Consider the following 20,601-nt stretch of genomic DNA (forward strand, 5'->3'; position numbering starts at 1 on the left):
AGGAAGCCTTAATTTGTTTTTTCGTTTTCTGCCCTCCCCTTTTTCTACGAGAGAATTCAACGTTTTTAACTCTTCTACCGAGTGTCGACAATGCTGAGGCACGCTATATCTGATACGGGGTGCGAGCTCCTCAAAAACTTAATAGTTAGAAAACCATAAACTGTAATTTCAGAAAGTTTTTAGTGTTGGAAATAGTTTCTTCTTTAAAATTTAAAAAAAAAAAAAACAGTATGTAAACTTTTGTGTTAAAATTCGTAATACACGTAAAGTGATTTCGCAAAAAAACATAGAAGCAAACGGATTGAAAATTTGAATTCAGGAGATTGACATTATAAAAAGTCACATATTCTACTTTAGGCAACAAACAAAAAAGTATAAATTTCTCAGCCTACTGAAATGTTTTAGTTACTTCTGAAAAAGGAAAGATAATAACTTCATAATTTTTAAAATGTTTTAATAAAGATCCATATACATATCTATATATATATATACATAATTACAAACTTTACATACATATGATAAATAAATACAAACTTTACATACATATAATACATATTTACACCATTCTATGTTCTGTAAAATCAAAGTTTTTTTTCTTTAGTCAGCCAGAAACGTTTTTATAGCTTTTACATGATCTAACATCCCAATGGAGATAGTTTGATCGATGATGTATTGTGGAAGCCATCCCTGTGAAAAAAAGAAATGGTGCGATGTAATTAAAACGATTTTTAACGATTCTAATTCTTGACACTTATTAAGTTATTCTGTAAAATTCATAGACTAATAATAAGAGTAGACAGAGCTTTCCCAGACTTGCTGATGAAAAAATTGGTTCATGGATACATCATGTGACTGGTGGGAGGCTTGGCGAAAACTTTGGCAGTATGGTTGCTATAGATGGCAACATTATCTATAGTTTGGCACTCGACATGTATTTTAAGACGTAATGTGTTTTCATTATAATTTTTTTCGGGTGCAGAGATTGAACTGTTTTTCTTTTAGTTATGCATTATTTTGAAATTAGTAATTAGTTTTTGATCACAGTTTTCAGTAACTTTTATTTCATTCGGAACTGCTACGTCAGCGTTAGTGTGAACGCAATGGCGTAAACGTTTTGCGTTAACGCAAAAATGTTCTAATCGGTACCTTAAATTGAAATTGTAGGTAAAAGTCTTACCGTTTGCCGATTCCTTTTGGGCGCTTGCAACTTTAATTGCTTAGAGAGTTACTGAAATTGATTGAAGAAAATGCACAGTACTATCTAAACGAAAAACTCACTATATTAACAAAATATTTACAACATAGAATAACAAATTTACAAATCGGACTCCATAAAAGATCATTCTTCCATGTCCCATCAATTCTATTTATTTTATTTCTCGCGGGCGTTGATCGTCTGCTACGATCAACGCCCGCTGTTGCTAGGATATCCACCAGTTACATGGTTTGGTTTATGAGCAGCAAAACGGTTGCCATAGCTCGGTCTATTCTTATTATTAGTCTATGGTAACATTGCTTAACAACTCCGTTTAACAAAACGTATGGTAAATCATTACGCATACAACGTAACTGATTGTTTGACTTTAGAAGGGCAGTTTAGATTCTCTATAGCAGCCATTCTCAACTTTTTTTCTTCTCGCCAGAACACATACGAGTGGCAACTCTTTCAGACATCCGTAACAAAAGAATTTATGAAAAATACTGTGCTTTATAAATAAAGTAGCAGTAACCGCACGGCGATGCCCATGCTAAAAAAATAAGGAAAGTCCGTTGAATAAAAAAAATCGACGCCTCCCCCATGTGAAATCAGCATTTTTCTTTAACTAAAATGCGTACACCTTTTCAAAAAAAAAAAAACAATCCTTTGAAATTTAAAATAATTTACCAAATAAATAAAAATTCCATCAAAATTACATTTGCAGTAAAATAGTTTTGCAACTCCATAATTCATCGCCAAATTCGCCATGTGACTTTCTAATTAAAAAGAAAATCCATTAACATACGCACAATGAATTTAAAATAAAGTAATTCGCAACTCCAGAGCTCAAATACGCTACCTTGCGGTGATTAATAATACTTCCGAAAAAGGTAAAACATTCCATTCTACGTGTTTTCTTTGGGGTAAATTACAGGTTTCAGACAGTTCATGGTGTAATGTAACTTCAGAAGAATAGAAGAGAAAGCTTCCCACAAACACGATGAAAAATTACTGTCATTCACAAAGCGTCAAAGCAAGTTATAAGTTACGGCATTTGCTTGTTTTACCTTTTTCATCCGCCATTAGACAGTGACTGCAGCTCCCCCTACAGTTTATTGGAGTTGCGAATAACAGTAAAATATTCATAAGCAACAAATGCAATTTTCCCTAAAACGTTTAAAAAGAAAGTAATTGAAAATTGTCTGGAAAATGAACCTAAAGTTATAGTTGAAAATTGTCTATGAAATGGATATAGTGTTATAGCTTTTTCTCGAAAGAGAAGCCTTGAAAATTGGCTCAATTAGAATCGCTTATGTCTCCCGTTTTAATTAATTGAGAGAAATGGAGCGAACATCATCTTGTTTGGGAAGGAAAACCCTTTCCAACGATATATAATGTTTGAGGGTGGGGGGAGGGGATTTCTTACCCCCTAATTAGGCAAAATTAAGCTCAATTAGTTCATTAGAAAAAACTAATTCAAAATTTAGAAATCCGGCTTCGAGGTGCACGGGCCCGGGGTATGTTCGAATATTTGTGCCAAGTTTCAGGGCTGTAGGTGCTATGGGGTCTTCTAGCCATCGAGTACGAACAAAGAAAGAAACAAAGAAACACCGTCACCTTTATATATATATACAGTATACTCCCGATTATCCGTGTGCGGATTATCCGGTTTGCGGATTATCCGTGCATCATTTCGGACTCACACTTTTCTAAAGCTTCGATGATGTTATCGATAATATCGATAACATAATCGATAATATCGATAATATCGATAACATCATTGAGGAAGTTAAAGAAATCGAAGGTTTCGAATCAGTTGACGCTAAAAATGTCGAAGAGTGATTTAAAAGCGACGAATGTGAATCAGGATTTCAATGTCTAACTGACGAAAATATCATTGAACTTGTTACTGAATCAAACGCAAGTGATGATACCGAAAACGAAGATGAAGAAAATACAATTTCACATTCTACTGCTCTACAATGTGTGGAACATTTATTGGATTACATGAGTGAAAGATGTTACGATTACGGAGAAATAATTGCAGTAAGAAAAATTCGTACGGACATACGCAACAATTTAAACAAACAAAGAAAAAAAAATGTATCACCCATTTTTTTAAAGCAAAAAATACATTTTGAAGAAAAGTTCCTGGTTTGTGTCAGTATATACATAGTTTTTTCTAATTTCCCCTTAAATAGTTACCCTGCATATTCCTTAAATGATTTTTCGGTTTATCCGTGTTTTTCGATTATCCGTGCTACGCCGCCCGGTAATTAGCACGAATAATCGGGAGTATACTGTAGATAATTCTTTGGGAATGCCACTGAATACATCTAACAATCGGTCCTATAGTCAAGGGCAAACCAATCTGCAATGGCTTGCGATATAGAACAAAGTTTTTTTTCTCTTTACTGTATACAAGATTAAAAAAAAAAAAAAAATCCTCTATCACTAATTTTTTTAGTTTTGATTTTACTGTGATCTGAACTAACAAAAGTTCGGAAAGCCGCAGGTTGTATGTAGCTTCGATATATGCAGGATCATCCTCATATAAAAAATAGCCATTGATGGAGTAACGCTCGGGTTTCAATTATGAAACTCGCGCCACGACATGATAATTTGATAATATGCTTTGGTAATGTTTCACATGCAGGGAAGGGATTTATTGTGAGAAGGCTGAACTCGATCCAGTAACTTAACTGTTTTACTGATAAGACTGTGTCATTTCAGGGGAGTGAAGGAACGAAAAAGGGGTCAACAATGAACGCTACCTACTGGATTGTAAAAAAGCAGTCAAAAACTTTGTACTATGGAATGAGTAAAAATGACAACAACGTGCATAAAGTACAAATAAAGTAGTATAAAAGAGTTAAAAACTCAGTAACCAGCTGTTTCTGGACTGTCATATGCAAGCCCCTTCATCAGTGCAAAAAAGAACTAAAAGTCCACTCAATGTAAACCGGACGATAAAAGGTTTACTTTTTAGTTTTTAACGTCCGGTTTACATTGTGTGAACTTTTAGTTCGTCTTTTTTGCACTGATGAAGGGCTTGCATATGACAGCTCCGAAACAGCTGTTTGCTGAGTTTTTAACTCTTTTATACTACTTTATTTGTACTTTATGCACGTTGTTGTCATTTTTACTCGCTACCTACTGGAGTTTAAGGTTAATCCACTGGAGTAAAGGTTACCATTTCAGCTATCAAAATATCAACAAACAGGCAATGGCTTTGTTCAAATATAGAAGCAATTTTCACCCGTCAAATCTTGACGGGGGATTTTCTGGTCTATAATAAATATGAAAAATATTATAAATTTAAAACTGACAAGAAGAGCTTTATTGCCTTTCTAGTTATGTACTGATTTTTTCACTCATTTAAAAATTTCATATGGTGTTCAAAAAAAAAACGTATACTATCTTTGAATGTTCTAATGGAGAACTGAAAACATGAAAGAAGTTCCAAAACAGTTCAAAAACAAGTTTCAACGAGATGTACGAACGAATCTCACAATTATTCGATCGCTGAATAAGTTTAAAGAAGAAGGAACTCTTTAGAATGTGGATGAGAACCATTTCCGGTGATTACTTCACACTCCAGTGCCCCCCCGTAGTGAGGTATTGGTTCACTCGGAGGACTTTGTAACTACGACAAAAGTATTTAAAGTGGTCCAGTCATCATTAACGAACACGGAGGATCTTTGACCGGCTGGAATCGAGCCCAGGACCCTGCGGTTACGAGTCCAACGCCCTGCCAACCAGCCCACCACATCCTTTCGATGACTACGATCATTATTCACAGCCTCGCACGAGAAAAAAAAAGGTCATTGAAATGCTTCCTCGATCTCCAAAATCTGTTCTGCAAGTGGCTAGCGAGACGATTGAGGATATATCGCATATTGAACCGTACTTAAGGGAAAAAAATTATTCCTAGATTTGTACACTCTGTTAATGTAATGAAGATGATCATGACGGAGAGAATTTTGTGAGTGGACCGTGCAAAATTTGAATCGGACGATTAACTCCCGTACAACTACGTACAGTCTCTGGATTTGACACTCATGGTTTTTTTTTTTTTGTGGGGACATGTCAAGCATGATGCTTACAACACAAAATATACTATTTGAGAGCTGCCATTGAGAGGGGATGTGACCAAATATCAATCGAAACGTTTTGGATTTCATTTGACAGCGTTATCAGCTGTGCCTGAATTTTTTGGGGCACTCTGTATTTTACAGAATTTACGAGAAATTCTTGCAATACCACTGCTAATACCGTATTTACTCGCGGTTTTCCTTCCAGTTTTTTAATGCTGAATATCAGCGACACATTACTAGGACGTTTTTGGTATAATAATGAAAATTACTACATAACACTAGAAAATCGCCCGTCAAGGTATCACGGGTTAAAATTGCTTCTGCATTTAAACGAAGCCACTGCCTGTTTGGTGATATTTTGATAGTTAAAAATTTAACCTTAACTCCAGTGGATTAACTCTATAAACTCCAGTAGATAGCGTTCATAGTTGACCTTTTTTTTTTTTTTTTCGTTTCTTCATTCCCCTGAAATGACACAGTCTTACCAATAAAAACAATAGAGTTACCGGATCCAGTTTAGCCTTGTGAAAATAAAGCATTTCCCTGCATGTCAAACATTTCCAGAAAATATACTGTCAAATTATCATGCTACGGCGCGAGTTTCACTGTTGGTGACGTCAGCGTTACTCGGTTAGTGAATCGGCTATTATATATTTGAGGATTTGCAACTGACCAAAGCTATAAATCGTATGCTGTTTAAGAAAAAAACTTATTCTCAGTTGCAAAAAAAAAAAAAAAAAAAAAAAAAAAAAAGAAGAGGGAGGGGGTTCCTTCTCCACGGATGAATTGATTTTATTGCAATATTGGAATTAGGCTGGTTTCTTTCTTTCTTTTTTTTTTTTAAGAAACAAAATATTTTTGAAACTTACATTTAGATTAACTTGCATCAGCCACGTCACTTTGCTTCTGTTGGGATCTTGTGGTAAAGGACTGATTACATATGTACACAGGCGGTGTTGACCACTGTAAAACGAATGTGTTATCATTAAATATCAAGAAAATTCACGAAAAATGAAATTAAACAAATCATTTTCATAGTTCGTTCTTGAAAACATAAATATTTTAAAGAATTAGTCTTACACCTTTATATTGTTTAAAACCTGCATCGAAATTTGTCTATGTTTATTTTTAATGTCAAACTCCTCGTATCTAACTTTAACAGGAATAGAGTTTGAATAGACTTGGGAAGAAGAAAATCTAGGGATGCTAAAAAAAGTTTCGATATCTTTCAGTGAATCAGATAAGAAAAGCACATCGTGGGTCAACCACTCAGAAATATTTCTTAATCTGAATGTTATAAATTTTCTTAGACAAATTTAAAAATTTGTGCTATGAAAACTAAATACAAAGTACTAATTTATTAAATAAAGTTAAACAAATTTTATTCTTTCTTAGAATGGTAAATAAAACTTAATGTCATCATGCACAGAGCCTAATATTTCATAACTTTATGTTGGTTGAATAGCAAAACCTTTCAAATAACTTTAATTTTAGCTATCAGGAAGTTGCACAGATCGACAATGTACTGTGTAATTAATGGTTTAATATAATATAAGTTAACTAAAAACTGTCACTTTTTTTCCTCGTATGCAGTGATAAATGATCAGGAGCCAATAAATTACTGCAGGCTAAATATTACATTGTTTGAAGAATAAGTCTCTAAGTTTTCCTTTTTCCTTCTTCTAGTAATCTAACCCAATTTGTTTATTCAAAATCGCAGCTTTTTTGGCTTGTGAACATTTAAGGAGTTTTCAAACAGTTTTTCCGACTTTAAGCGTTACAAGCGTTTTATTTAATGGAGTTTTTGAGCATTCGGGAGTTTTCGAGGAATTTGAGTCACCTATACGCAATTAACCGCAGATTACAGTAAATAGAATTGCAGTGCTATAGTATAGCTATAGTATGAGCATTGAAAACGAGTCGCCAATCTTATTGTTTTGAATATTTTGAGTGGAATATTAATCCATTGTATTAATATTCTTCAAAACCTACTTGGTTTAGAAAAAATCAAGCTCAAACCTCGAGTGTTCGGTAGCCCTTTTTATAAACGAGGAATTTTCGTTTGTTTCTTAAAGAACAATGAAAACATTGAAACAAAATTACCGGACATAGGATGGATGTTCTGGAACTTTTGGATGAGATATTGATATGCATGAGTGCACGTAATCATTCCCTTTCTTTCTCCACGTTCTGAGATTTACAAAGTCCCTAGAAAAAAAAAGCATAAAATATTTATTTCTAAATTTTTTTTTCAATCCTAATGAACTTTAATATTTAAACAATGTTTAGGGAGCTATACAAAGCATTTTCAAATTTTTCTAACCAAAAGTTGACTTTCAGCAAAGTTGTATACGATACTTTTTCAAAAACATATTTCAGAAATTTTGTATCATTCAATTTTTGGTTTCCTTTTGATCATTTTTTTTATCTATTTGATCAGCCTTTTGATCATAGTCATCCATATTCTGAAGTGAAAAATTTAAATGCTAATGCTGCAAACTCTGTTAGAATATTTATAGTTCGTATAGCCGCACGCTCTTTTAACGACACGAATGAATAACACTTTCCTTCTAACAGGGGAGGACTGGGTCCCGCAAGAGGGCGTCAACCTTGACCTTTAAAGGGCACAAAAAAAAAGGTGCAAAAAAAAAAGGTGCAATGAAAAAAAAAAAAAAAACGGGAAAGAAAGAAAAGAAAAAAAAAGAAGGAAAGGAAAAGAAAAAAAAATGATGGTACACAGCTTTACGAGTTAAAAGAAAAAGAAAAAAAGCGAAGAGAATTCTCACAGGTTTGTAAGCGCAAAAAAGAAAAAAAGGAAATTGCTCCAAAATATTGAAAAGTAAATAGATTAAAAAAAAAAATTTTTATGAATAAAAAAAAAAAAGATGTTCAAACTTGAGGGTGCATAGGGCGCATAGGCGGGAGGGTGCATCGGCCGGCGGGCCAGTCCGCTCCTGGCTTCTAATGAGTTGCAGTCAAAAAGTCTGTAAGTGCAACAGAATCATCAAGGACAATTCTGCCTTTGAAAGGTAAAGTGCAGCATCTGTAGAGAAGAATTTTTGAGATATTTGAAGAAATGCGTTTTGGGCCCCATACCAACAACAGGGAGCTGTTGAATTTGACGTTTTTTCTCCGTGCTTGTTTCTCAACGGAAACCAAATAAGCAAGCTTGTACTACAAAGTTAATACTATGAAGTTAAAGTACAGTAGATGACAAATATGGGGAAAAAAACAGAACAAGTTGAAGATACTACGTTTACTTTTTAACAGAAAATTTGTGCTAGACACCAATTTTCTGGAGAAATTTTCATGATATTTTTTTACACCGAGAAAATTTTAATGCAACTTGAAAAAAAAAAAAAAAACTTTCGTTACAATTCTGAATTCCTGGATAGTATCCTGTTGATACTTTGAACTCCAGGATAGCATCCTGTTTATATGTTGAACTCCTGGCATATAGTATCCTGTTGATACTCTCTTCGCAATTTATTACTTGAGTATTGAGTTTACTATTTATATATTTAAAAAAAAAATAATAATCTGCTTGCTTAATTTTCTGTAAAATAGTATTGGCCTCAGTTATGATAAGTGTTGGAAAGCTTGTGCTCATTACTTAATTTATAAATATTTTTCAACTATTTTTTGGTTTAATTTTATTTGCTTTAAATACTTAAAATGGGTTTAGTTTGCTTATAAATATGTAGTTTGAATAAAAAAAAGTTTTTTTCCATTTTAAACAGGATTTTTCAATGTGTACAATTGGCGCAAAGGTAGCTACTTGAAATTGCATTTTTGTTGCCTTTCGGGCATATTTGTTTATTTATTTACTTTCCAGTTTTGATTTCTTAAGCATTTAATTTAGTAATTTTCTTTTTTAACTGTATTTATAGCTTTCCTCTGACAATACATTCTACGTGTTTCGTTAAAAAATCGATTTAATAAAATATAAAAAACATAAACTAAATATAGCTGTTAATTTTTACGTTAAACCAATAACGAGATCTAATTAATAGCGAAAGAAAAATGTCTTCAATTAAGTGATGCGTAATTTCTAAAGTAAGAGAAAAGGTAAACTTAGAGATTCCTCGAAAATAATAGACTGAGAAGATGTGAAAGCAGAACGAAACTTATCATGGAAACATTGAAAGAGAAAATTGAAGAGAACAACATTCATAAATAAAAAGATGAAAGCTCTTAGACATTTTTAATCCTTTGTGCATTTGAATTACAAACTAAAGTTGCGAGTAATGTATTTAGCGAAATAGTAATTTTACCTGCTTGAAACGAAGGGATAGCCTTTAGAAACGATATGTGCAACATCTGTTTGGTTGTCAATAGGTTGTACTACCTAGAAAAGAATAAGTAAAACTTCATATAACTTTTCAGCATATAACTTTTTTGAATAATACATTAGTTTAAAATAAATATAGTTTTACGTATATTTCCTAAAATTGGCTTAAAGTGTTTCAATTTAAGAGTATTAACTGTAAAAGACGACAATTCCATTTTGATAAATGTATCAATTGTTTGCGAAATATGACAGGTATTTATTTCGTTGCATGAACTTGATGAAGAACATTGACTCTATTTCTAGGTAACGCAAAATGATATTTAAATATTGCTTCTGGTCAGCACGTTAGCGTGGTGGTAAAGTGTTGGCCTTCTGCACCATGGTCCCGGGTTGTGGCCAATCGGTGAATTTCCGAGACGCAAAAAATCGTCTGCTACCATGTCATATGATTATGCGTCATGTAAAAGATCCCTTGGGTATTCGTTTGGCTTTGAATCCCCTCGGCAAAATTAAATACCTTGAGCAACTTCACATCAAAAGAGCCCAGATGCCTACATCTTATGGGAAACTGGGCATCACAATTTTCTGTTTCATTGACATCCGCACCTTAATGAGGGGACATGGAAGACTGAATGCCGTATCGGGGGATAACTCCAGGTCTTTAAAAGGCTGAATAGCCTAACACAACCTCATTAGAAAGAAAAAAAATACAGTCGAACTTCCATATATCGAACTTCCACATATCGAAATTTTCTATATATCGAAATCCCAGCAAATTTCTATGTTCATTACATAGAAAAATTGTTTCTATATATCGAAAAAATCTCTATATATCGATTTTTTTTTCGAGACATTCGTAGATTTTTTTTCCTCTTTAGACTGTTTGTCTCATGAAAAATAAAGGTTAGGGGAGAAAATTATGTTCACTAAAGATTGCTACGAAACTCATAAGGAATCTGGGGTTGAGAGGTATGTAGATAGGTCGTTGTTTCGTTTTAGAATTCTTAAATTCCTTCAAGTTTATTTCAAATATCTTAGGTGTAACCAATAACATTATAAAATCAGTTTCAAGTCATCCCTTTTGTCAGTTGATTATCGTTCCTAGTCGTTTTAGCTGCAGTAAAAATCATCAAGTTAAGTAGATTAATTTTTTACTTTTCTCTCGATTTGTCAAAATGAAAATCCCCTAATGTTGCGGATCAAGTTGAATTACCGAAGAATGAAGATGTATGAAGGCGCAGAAATGTAATTTCTATTATTTTTTTTTAATTATTAACTTTCATTTAATCCGATGCTCGTATAAATTAGAAATTAGGTTTCATACACGAAAATTAGCTTTAATTATAATGTTTTAGGATAAAATAAGATCGTTTCTATATATCGAATTTTTTTCCGGCAATTTGCTACTTCGATATATGGAGGTCCCACTGTATATTGCTCCAGGAAATCTTCAAAATTTAAATTGAAGTACAGTCTATGGTCTTACTCAAGTTAATGCAATGAAACGAGGATCTAGCCTACTTGAAGACTTTTTCGGGTTGTTTTGCCTCACAATTGATGCGTCGGTTGCCGTAAAATTCCCAAGGAGTAAAAAATGAGAAAACCTATGAAAACAAAAATTACTGAAGACAAAAGGATTAAAAAACAAATCGATTCCTTACCCTTCCTCGCAACATTATTATTAAATAAATGTTCATTGTTAGGAAAGTTACTTTAACTTCATTGCTTAAAAACATCAGAAAACTTCGAGCCAAATGGGTTACTGTTGGGCCTCTGAGTTTAGTTAATCCTAAGCATACCCCTGTCGAAACACTCAGTTACTGTCGAGTCCAATCTGCCATTTCCTGTTGAGCAACAGACACGAAAACATGGCTGTCTCTATCGAATCTCCCGCCAAATGTGAATTGAGAAGTGTTATTCGTTTCTTGTAAGCAGAAGGTAACAGGGCAGCGGAAATTCATCGAAGAATAAGTCGTGTATATGGAGACAACTTAATGAGTGCTGGTGTTATTCGTAAGTGGTGCCGAAAATTTAAAGAGGGTAGAACTAATGTGCATGATGAAGGGGGTCAGGGATACTAACCCAATAGCTCCTTCAGAAACTTCATTGGAACATTTTTGAACATCCACCATATAGTCCCGACCTAGCACCGAGTGACTCATCTTTTCCCTGAACTGAAGAAGTGACTTGGGGGGGGGCAGCGCTTTCAAACTTACGTGAAATAGGGAAGTTGCAACCTATTAAATGTTCATATTTTGGCTATTAGATATTGTTAATTGACCCTCAATACTAAAAAATTCACCATCGCCGAATTTTAAAACACCGTGGTTGATTTTTCATGAATTTTTAAAAATCCACGCGAAAAAGTGCGCTCTTCTGAAACGTCACGAGCCTACGTCACAGGGCGCGAATGGGCAGCCTTCCGCCGAAGATCCCTTGTTTTCGCTGCGGACATTTTGAGCGCGCTGATATTTATATTTTTTAGAAATTCAATGATCCTTTTGAACACACTATGGAGACCGGATTCGTTAAAGCACAATCTAAATAATCTTCCTCATGTAACATCAATGATGATATTCGAATATTTCCGAGAGGATGAGAGGTTTAATGTTCCAGAAACGCGAGGAGTTAAATGCGAGGAGATAAGCCTTTTACGTTTCATCTTCGAAGTCGAATGCGTGACCTTCGGCTTCTCCCCTATCGGAAGAGCGCATGACATCACTTCCTATGCCATTTGACGTCACAAGCGCTTGAACTTTAAAAATTAATTTAAAAAAAAACTACTTATCGTATCGCAAAATTTTTTTCACCTATGATGTTCATACATGTTACTCTATCATATAAAAATATAATTGAAAAATCGAAAATTTCCCTATTCAAAGACACCGTCAAAAATCACTTTCAATCATTGGCGGCAACGTTCTATGAGGAGGGTATGGAAAAGCTTGTGCACAGGTACGACAAATGTCTAAATCGTCAAGGTGATTATGTGGAGAAATAATATGCATCGTACCTTACTTTTGATAGTAAAATCTTTTTGTATATTCACCCGTTTGATTTTTATAGTCAAATGGAGCTTGAAAAAAAAAAAAACCTTGTAAATTCAATAAAGAAGAAAATGAATGGCACTGCACCTTCGCATCCGTCAAACAACAATTCCACTCAGGGCTTTTCTCTACTTCGTCAAAAAGCTTGAACTTCAGCTTTCCGGCGTTGATGTTGACGATTCCCTATTGGAAAAAAATTAGAGTTAGTCATTGAAAAATGTTTTTGAGATATGTTTTGCTACTTTCACCGAGTACTTGGTACGACAGGGATTTTTCCTGGCGCTTCAAAATAATTGAAGTATCAATAAAAATAAGTAATTAATAAATAAAATAGATGAAATTACAGTATTTCTGGGTCATGACATCATATGTATGGGTTCTTATGGTGTTTTTAAAGCCAATTTAACTCTGCCAATCAACATATTGGCAAAAAAAAAAAAAAAAAAGACTCAACATACCGTGCTATACTTTGCAATAGACAATATACTAGCGTAGCAATACCTGGCTTAATAAGTCATATGAGTTTTTTTTTAAAAATGTATAACAAACCACAAACATTTCACAGCAAAAGATAAAAAAAAGAAAGAATAAGATACTGTGCACTTATATAATCTTTTCGTAAAGGAATTAATGCTAGAAAGAAATATTTTTAATACGTTTTTCGAAGTTGTTATTGCCTACTGAAAAATAATAGTAAAATTACAGAACAAAATTAGCATTTTTAAGCACTTTTATTATACTAGGCTTGTTTGTCACGGAGTAATCTGAGGCCTGGTTTTGCTTATATCTCAGCCACTAGAGACTTTGGGATTTCACTAAATGATTTGTTTAATCATGAGGTACAACTTAACGCTGAAAAATTAAAATTCTGAAACAAAATTATTATTTCGGTTAGGATGGAAAACAGCAAATTCCATTTAATTTCTCCATTAAATGTTCAAATATGAAACCCATTGTTACAAAATTTTGTTGCCTTGCGATGGTAATATTAATAGTAATCATAATGAAAATTTTAAATCAAGGCTTCTCTGGACATAAAAATTTTGTTTGAAGACGAAAAACTTTAAAATAACAGAATTTTTTAAAAAGTACTAAGCACTTTTCATAATGACAAAAATGACAAAATAACTTTTCTGAGTCTGAAAGGACAATTTAAGTATACCTGTGTAGTTTTCAATTATTCCAAGAAAAAGACTTCTCGAACGAAGTCAAGCGCTCAAGTCGTTTCAAACTAAACTTTCCCGTTATGAAACATATGCATGTTTCAACACTCAACTTTATTATTGTAAGCTAGATAATGATAAAACTTTCTCTACATCACTTGAGTCGCACTTTTTTTCGTTTGAGAAGTCTTTTTCTTGGAATAATTGAAAACTACAAGAATACTTAAATTGTCCTTTCTGACCCAGAAAAGTTATTTTGTCATTTTGAGTGCATTATGATAAGTGCTTAGTATTTTTTTTTAAAAAAAACCTGTTATTTTTAAATTTCAGGAGAAGACTATTTCTCTCCTTTTGCGCTCATGGCGGAGAACACATGTTTACTCGCTGAAGTGTGTAAATGCCTCCATCAAGAGTTACAAGCTCAGCAGCATACAGAATTCAATTATAATTATTATTAAAATTGCATTTTATACGGATTAAACTCAAGTCAATTAATCCAAACTCACCTCATATTTAAAAACTTTGCCATATTTCGGAATTTTTCTGCTGTAAATGACATCATCACATTCCCTTGATTCTTCCACCCAGCCTTCGTCTTTCATGATTTGCAAAGATTCTTCGACGATTTGATTTGATAATTCTCGAAAACATTCTTTCTTCTGAAATAAAATCATAATTTCACTTAAAACATCGAATTTTCCTCGGCCGAATCAGGAAATACTTAAAAACATTGAAATAGAACATGAAAACGAATGAGAAATGTTCGATTTTTATGTTTTTAAGATATAGAAAAAATCACTATTTACTAATAATAAAGCTCAAAGTCTCTCTGTCTGGATATCGGGATCTCTGTGACGCGCACAGTGCCTAAACCGTTCGGTCGATTTTCATGAAATTTGGCACGCAATTAGTTTATAGCATGGGGTGTGCACCTCGAAGCATTTTTTTGAAAATTCGATTTTGTTCTTTTTCTGTTCCAATTTTAAGAACATTTTACCCAGAAAATTATCATTAAGTGGAAGAGTAAATTACGAAATTATCATAACGTGGAACCGTAACAAGTGTGAGCAAATGAATATAGCAAATTGGCGAGAAATTCATCATCATTATTTGTAAATATACAGGCGAAACAAATGACCTTTTAATTTTCTACTGCGGGCAAAGCCGTGCGGGTACCACTAGTATAGAATAAATGTGGTTTTTCGATTGCAAGAGATATACCAAATCGTTCAATAAAAAAACAGTGCTGAAAATAGAACTGCAAAGTTTGTTATGCACACGGGTTTTTAGGTAAGAATGAACCTGTTTTTCAATCCGTAAAAGTTTTTAATTTCCGTACTCTGGTCAACACTTACACTGCTTCATTGTTCGTCTGCTTACGTAAGAGCGGGTCGTGCGTGAATTTTTAGAGTGCTCTGCTTGATTTTTTAAGAACAAAAATTCGATAGAATTTTAACAAAATGGAAAATTATAAGTACTGAAAGAGTGTAATTCCTTACTTAAAATTACTAAAGTTTAAATTGAGTTTACCGTATTTATTGTTTTGAACAATCACTTCCATTTATCTGTTTTCTTCAGACTTCAGTTTAGGCTTTAATTTTCATATTTCACTGAAACCAAGTATTGTAGCAATGTTTGGTAGTTTGTTAATACGATTATTGTTTTTATTTGTGTATTTAGTCATTTCATTTGTTTATTTGAAGCGGACCTTTTTTATTTCTGAAATTGAATCAGAATTATTAAGAAATTAAATTTTAAAAACGTTTAAAATATAATCTCCAAAAAAACGAGGTACCATAATTTTGAAAAATTGGATTTTAAAACGTTTGTAACTCATCGTTATTCCAAAGTTGTGAAGAAAAAAATATCAGAGAAAAAGATGAGCGAAACTTATTTCTGGCCAAAATAAGTTTGGCTTTATTGGCTGTATATTTTTCTAATGAAATAAAATATTTAAAATCATATTTAATAGGAATACAGTCGGATCTCGATATAAGGTGACTCCACGGGACTTTGCAAAACTGACCTTATACACGGGGTGACCTTATAACCGATTCATACATATATTATTGATAAATAAAGATGTACTTGCAAGGATGTATACATTAATTCTTTTAAAACTTAATACGTCCAAAAACATCAGTTATTTAAATTATAATAGTTGAATCGATTTGAACCAATTGAAATTTTTGGAATTAATAAGAAATTTTGAAATGCTTTTTTAAAATTTCCATTTTGAATAAAACTGCATTCAAATATGCCCAAGCAAAGAACTGATGAGCAACTTACGTTACTTAAAATTACATTAATACGGGACTGACGCGTTTTTTCTTTAATTTAAGCACAATGGGTTCTAAGTATCTTCTGAAAGTTTTCTTCGACTTCTAATGTCTGGTAAAAAATGCGATATGTCCATGCTGAGTGCCCACGTTGCTGCTTCATATTTTAGTATCACTGTCGTAACACTCACTTTCTAGAGTTAATTTACTATACGTTAATAGGAAAAATGACTTTTCACTTTTTAAGGATCGTATATCGCAGAAAATTCTTGGAAGTGAATCTATTAGGCAATGAAATCATTTAAAGAAATCAGACAAAAGTGACCTTATAAGCGATTAATGTATTATGACCTGACCATATATCCGATAATGCATAACATAGAATTCCTATTCAGCTAGCTGGGACTTTAGAAAAGGGATCTTATATGCGGGGTGACCTTATAAGCGAGTGACGATATATCAAGGTCTGACTGTATCTCTTTAATGATTGGTTTAATTTTGTAAATAAAATAAATAAATAAATAAAATGAAATAAAATAAATAAATTAAAAAAAAATGTTCATTTCAAAGTGAAATATTAAAATCATTTTAAACAAATGAACTCTAATTTTCAAAACATAAGACCATGCCTCTTGTAATTAAAAATCAATAAATTAACAAAATATTTATATTAATTAACTAATCTTACCCTCGGTGGTTCTTTTTGCTTAAAGATCTGTGTTACCCAATGGTGTTGCGAGTCTTCAGCTATGAAAAAAGAAAGGCTTTCGAACAACTTGTGGAGCAGCATGATTTTACTATGTTTATTGTTTACTTAGACGACAGTTTCTATTTATGACTTCAAATTTTTATTGTCATTGCCGAAAGGTGGCGAGTTATCGCTCATTTGGCGGAAAATTAGAAACAGATAACAGAAGTAAGGGTTGTGGAATGTTCGCTTTACTTTTCTTTTCCCTTTCTTCCTTCTCTTTTTTGTGCGATAACATCAAAACGAATTTTTTGTTCTTTTGTTTACAAACACCATTCAATAATGAGTTAACTTTGATATCTGATTTTAAGTGCATTTCAAAATGATAACTCGCTTTCGGTGTCCTTTATGGTATTTTGGTATTTGAGTTAATTGACTATAGTTGCCTTCGCTTTTATAAATCACGTTTGTTCTAAAGAGTTTTGATTCCATAAATCGGCTGATTCAATAAAGCGGCTACTTCTATAAAGCTGGATCTTGTTCAGTTTTTTACGATTTGATTCCATAAAGCGCTTGATTCAATAAACCACTGATCAACATTCATATATGGATTCAATAAACCATAACCAACGTCCACTGTATAAAACATATATCCTCCTATATATATATAATAGCCAATTCACTGATCGAGTAACGCTCCTGACGTCATCAACAATGAAACGCGTGCCATAGTATGATAATTTGATTACAAAGTTTTTAATATTTGACATGCAGGGAAATGCTTTATTTTCGCAAGGTTGAAATTAATCCGGTAACTTTACTGTTTTACTGGTAAGACTGTCATTTTAGGAGAATGAAGAAGCGAAAAAGTGGTCATCAATGAACGCTGTCCACTGGATTTTAGGGTTAATCCTCTAGAGTTAGGGTTAAAACTTCAACTATCGAAATATCACCAAACAAGAAATTGCTTCGTTCAAATGCAGAAGCAATTTCCACCCGTCAAACCTTGACGGTTTATTTTCTAGTAAATGAATAAAAAGAAAAGTTTTTTGCTGCTTGTTAGGTACATTTCACAATTCACAACACTTAGTTTTTTTTTTCCTGACAGTGTTTATTTCATCTCTTCAAAAGAAAATACTTTTGTTTTTATAATTGTCATATTTTCATTAAAGAAGAAAATTTAAAATACTAATGACATAAAAAGTAGTACTAAAACATCTCCAGTATACAAGCACTGGATCTGGGGAAAAAACTATTACACTGTAAAAAAAAAGAAGAAAAGAAAGAAACAGAAAAAATAGAAACAAAAAGCAGAAGCATTCTTCAAAAATAATGGGAAGCTAGTGTGCCTAATTTCTGGTCAAAAAAAAAAAAAAAAAAAAAAAAAAAAAAAAAAAAAAAACAGAAAAGATTTTAGTTTAAAGTTAGTAATCTTTCTGAAATTGACTTAAAATTTTCCTAAAGAACTCAGAAACCTTCCCAATAAAAGACCATTCTTCAAACATAATGGGAAGCTAGTGGGCCTAATTTATGGTCAAAAAACAGTAGTTAACTAAGTAACTACTGTTTTTAGTTAACAGTAGTTAACAGTAGTTAAACAGTACAACTAAGTTTTCAGTTACAAGTCGGTAATCTTTCTGAAATTAATATGGAATCTTCCTGAAGAACTCAGAAACCTTCCCAATAAAATATCAGTACCGTTTCTGGAATAAACTATTAACTTTTTAGGAAAACTTACATATCGCACCCTGGCAAGAAAACTGACGGATGACTTTCAAAACGATTCACAGTTTGGTGTCCTGACTTTTTCCATTGAATTAAATGTTAATAAGATTTATTTTTTGGCTTTTCATAAGCATGTAGTGAGGCATTGTTTTACATTAAATTCATTGCATTCAGTGTCTTTTTTCAGGATTGTAAATTTATCAGCCTTTTCTATTGCTTTAGTTAGCTAATAATGAAAAATTCCTTGTCCTGACTAGAAAGTTTGCATAAACTTGATCTTTCTTGTACGCTTTAAAGCAGCTTTTTTATTTTTTGCACATAAAAGGAAGAAGTAATATTTGTTATTTAAACACAGCTGAAATTGATTTTACAGAACTGCTCATCCAACATTTTAAAATTTCAATGCAGTGTGTGTGTCCTTAAGTGCAACTCATGAGTGTTACCCCAGGGAATTTAATATTTTTGATGTGCAAAATATTTCTTTACCTTAGTTAGCAACAGCGTTAGGGAAGCCATATTTGTAACTTCTTAGAATGTATAAGTTGAAAATTGGATATATTTTTTCGTTATATGTTGTATATTGAAATGCACAATTCAATGTGAAGAGTATTTTAATTAAATCTCATGAGTGTTACCCATTTATTTTGTAATATTTTTTTTAAGTGTAGAAATATGCAATTAAGCAATAAGTAGTTCATGTTAAGGAAACAAGAGACCTAATTAAATTTTCAAAAACACCGACAGAATTTATTCCAGCGAAAAATTCTTCTGTTAATCTCATGAGTGTTACCGCTCATGAGTGTTACTTTTGAAAGGTAACATTCATGACAACCATGATGAAAGAGACCCAAATAATGAGTAGATCCATAGTCATGGATATTGTACTATTACCTTTAACTCATTTTCATTATAATACCTTTATTTAAGAGATATATTTTTTCACATATGAGGTAGTGAGAAGCAAAGGGATGCAAGTGGCAAAATTAAAAATTTGGAGATAACCGGTGCAAATGGTAGGTGAACCCCTCCTCCGTCTTGGGGCAAGAGATAGTACTGGTGGCCGTGGTAGGTGCTGCTGTACAGCATGATTTAGAATAAAAAATTCAATGAAAGCCTACCTAGGACGTAATCTTTATGCGCGTTTTGCTCAAAACTCGAAAATGTCCACTTACATCCCTTTGCTTCTCACTGCCTCATATATACGTATATAAATTCACATTTATTAAAAATTGAAGAATGAACATTGACGCAAAGCTAATGTTTGCAAAAATGAAGTTTGGGTGCGTTGTTTAGGAAAATCTTTTAACTCTTAACATATGATATTCAAATAACTACATATTTTAAAAGAACTAAAGCCATAACTTTACAAAAAATTATTTCATGAGTCCATCTCTCATAACTGTTACCGTCTCTCATGAGTGTTACTATAGCAACAATTCAGCATTTTTGTTAATAAACTTTTTCTTTAATCTTTAAAAAGTAATTTCAATATTGAAATTTTTTACCTATTCATGATAATTGCAATGAAAACATATAATGTTTAATTTAACATGGTTTTATCGTAAACTTTATCTTTTATTTAGGAAACAAAGTGACACTCATGAGAAAAACAGTTATAGAAATGCTTAAAATTTCTTAATAAATAAATATTTATACCGTTTTGACTTATTTCTGAGTATTTAAGATAGTTTAATCGAGATTTGTTAGATTTTTTTTATTTTTCAAAAATAAATTACAGAGTATTTTATAAAGGTAACATTCATGAGAAAAACGGTGACTTGCAAGAAGTTGTTTGGAATTTCTAAAATATAAGTAAATTAACTCACAAATAATCACCTGCATAGAAAGTCATAAATTGTAAGGGAATTGAATCTAGGAAGGTTTTAATGTTTATAATAAGAAAGATTTCCAACTTTTGCCGAACCTAATGTGTAAATTTATTTGAAAATCACCCTGCACACAGCTTAAAAAGTTTGGAAAAACGTACTAGCTATTGATTTAAAATGTAAATTTTATGCTTTTTATTGAGCTAAAACTTGCTCGAAGTTAGCTTGCATAACTTTTGCGTGATGGCGTAAAAATTATCTCAATAGTGATACATCATTAAAATTTA

General features: G+C 32.5%; 1 protein-coding gene across 1 annotated transcript; it reads right to left on the reverse strand.

Annotated features, from left to right (window-relative positions):
- Positions 1 to 597: 597 nt before the first annotated feature.
- LOC129223237 (steroidogenic acute regulatory protein, mitochondrial-like) lies at positions 598 to 16,865 on the reverse strand. Its single transcript, XM_054857801.1, has 7 exons — positions 16,764 to 16,865; positions 14,303 to 14,455; positions 12,721 to 12,816; positions 9,570 to 9,643; positions 7,399 to 7,503; positions 6,165 to 6,258; positions 598 to 687 (listed from the first exon to the last, which is right to left on the reverse strand). Exons 1-7 carry the CDS (start codon positions 16,863 to 16,865, stop codon positions 598 to 600), a joined length of 714 nt encoding a protein of 237 aa, XP_054713776.1.
- Positions 16,866 to 20,601: the final 3,736 nt, after the last annotated feature.

This window comes from Uloborus diversus, chromosome 5 (genome assembly GCF_026930045.1).
Source record: "Uloborus diversus isolate 005 chromosome 5, Udiv.v.3.1, whole genome shotgun sequence".
Classification (NCBI taxonomy): Eukaryota; Metazoa; Arthropoda; class Arachnida; order Araneae; family Uloboridae; genus Uloborus; species Uloborus diversus.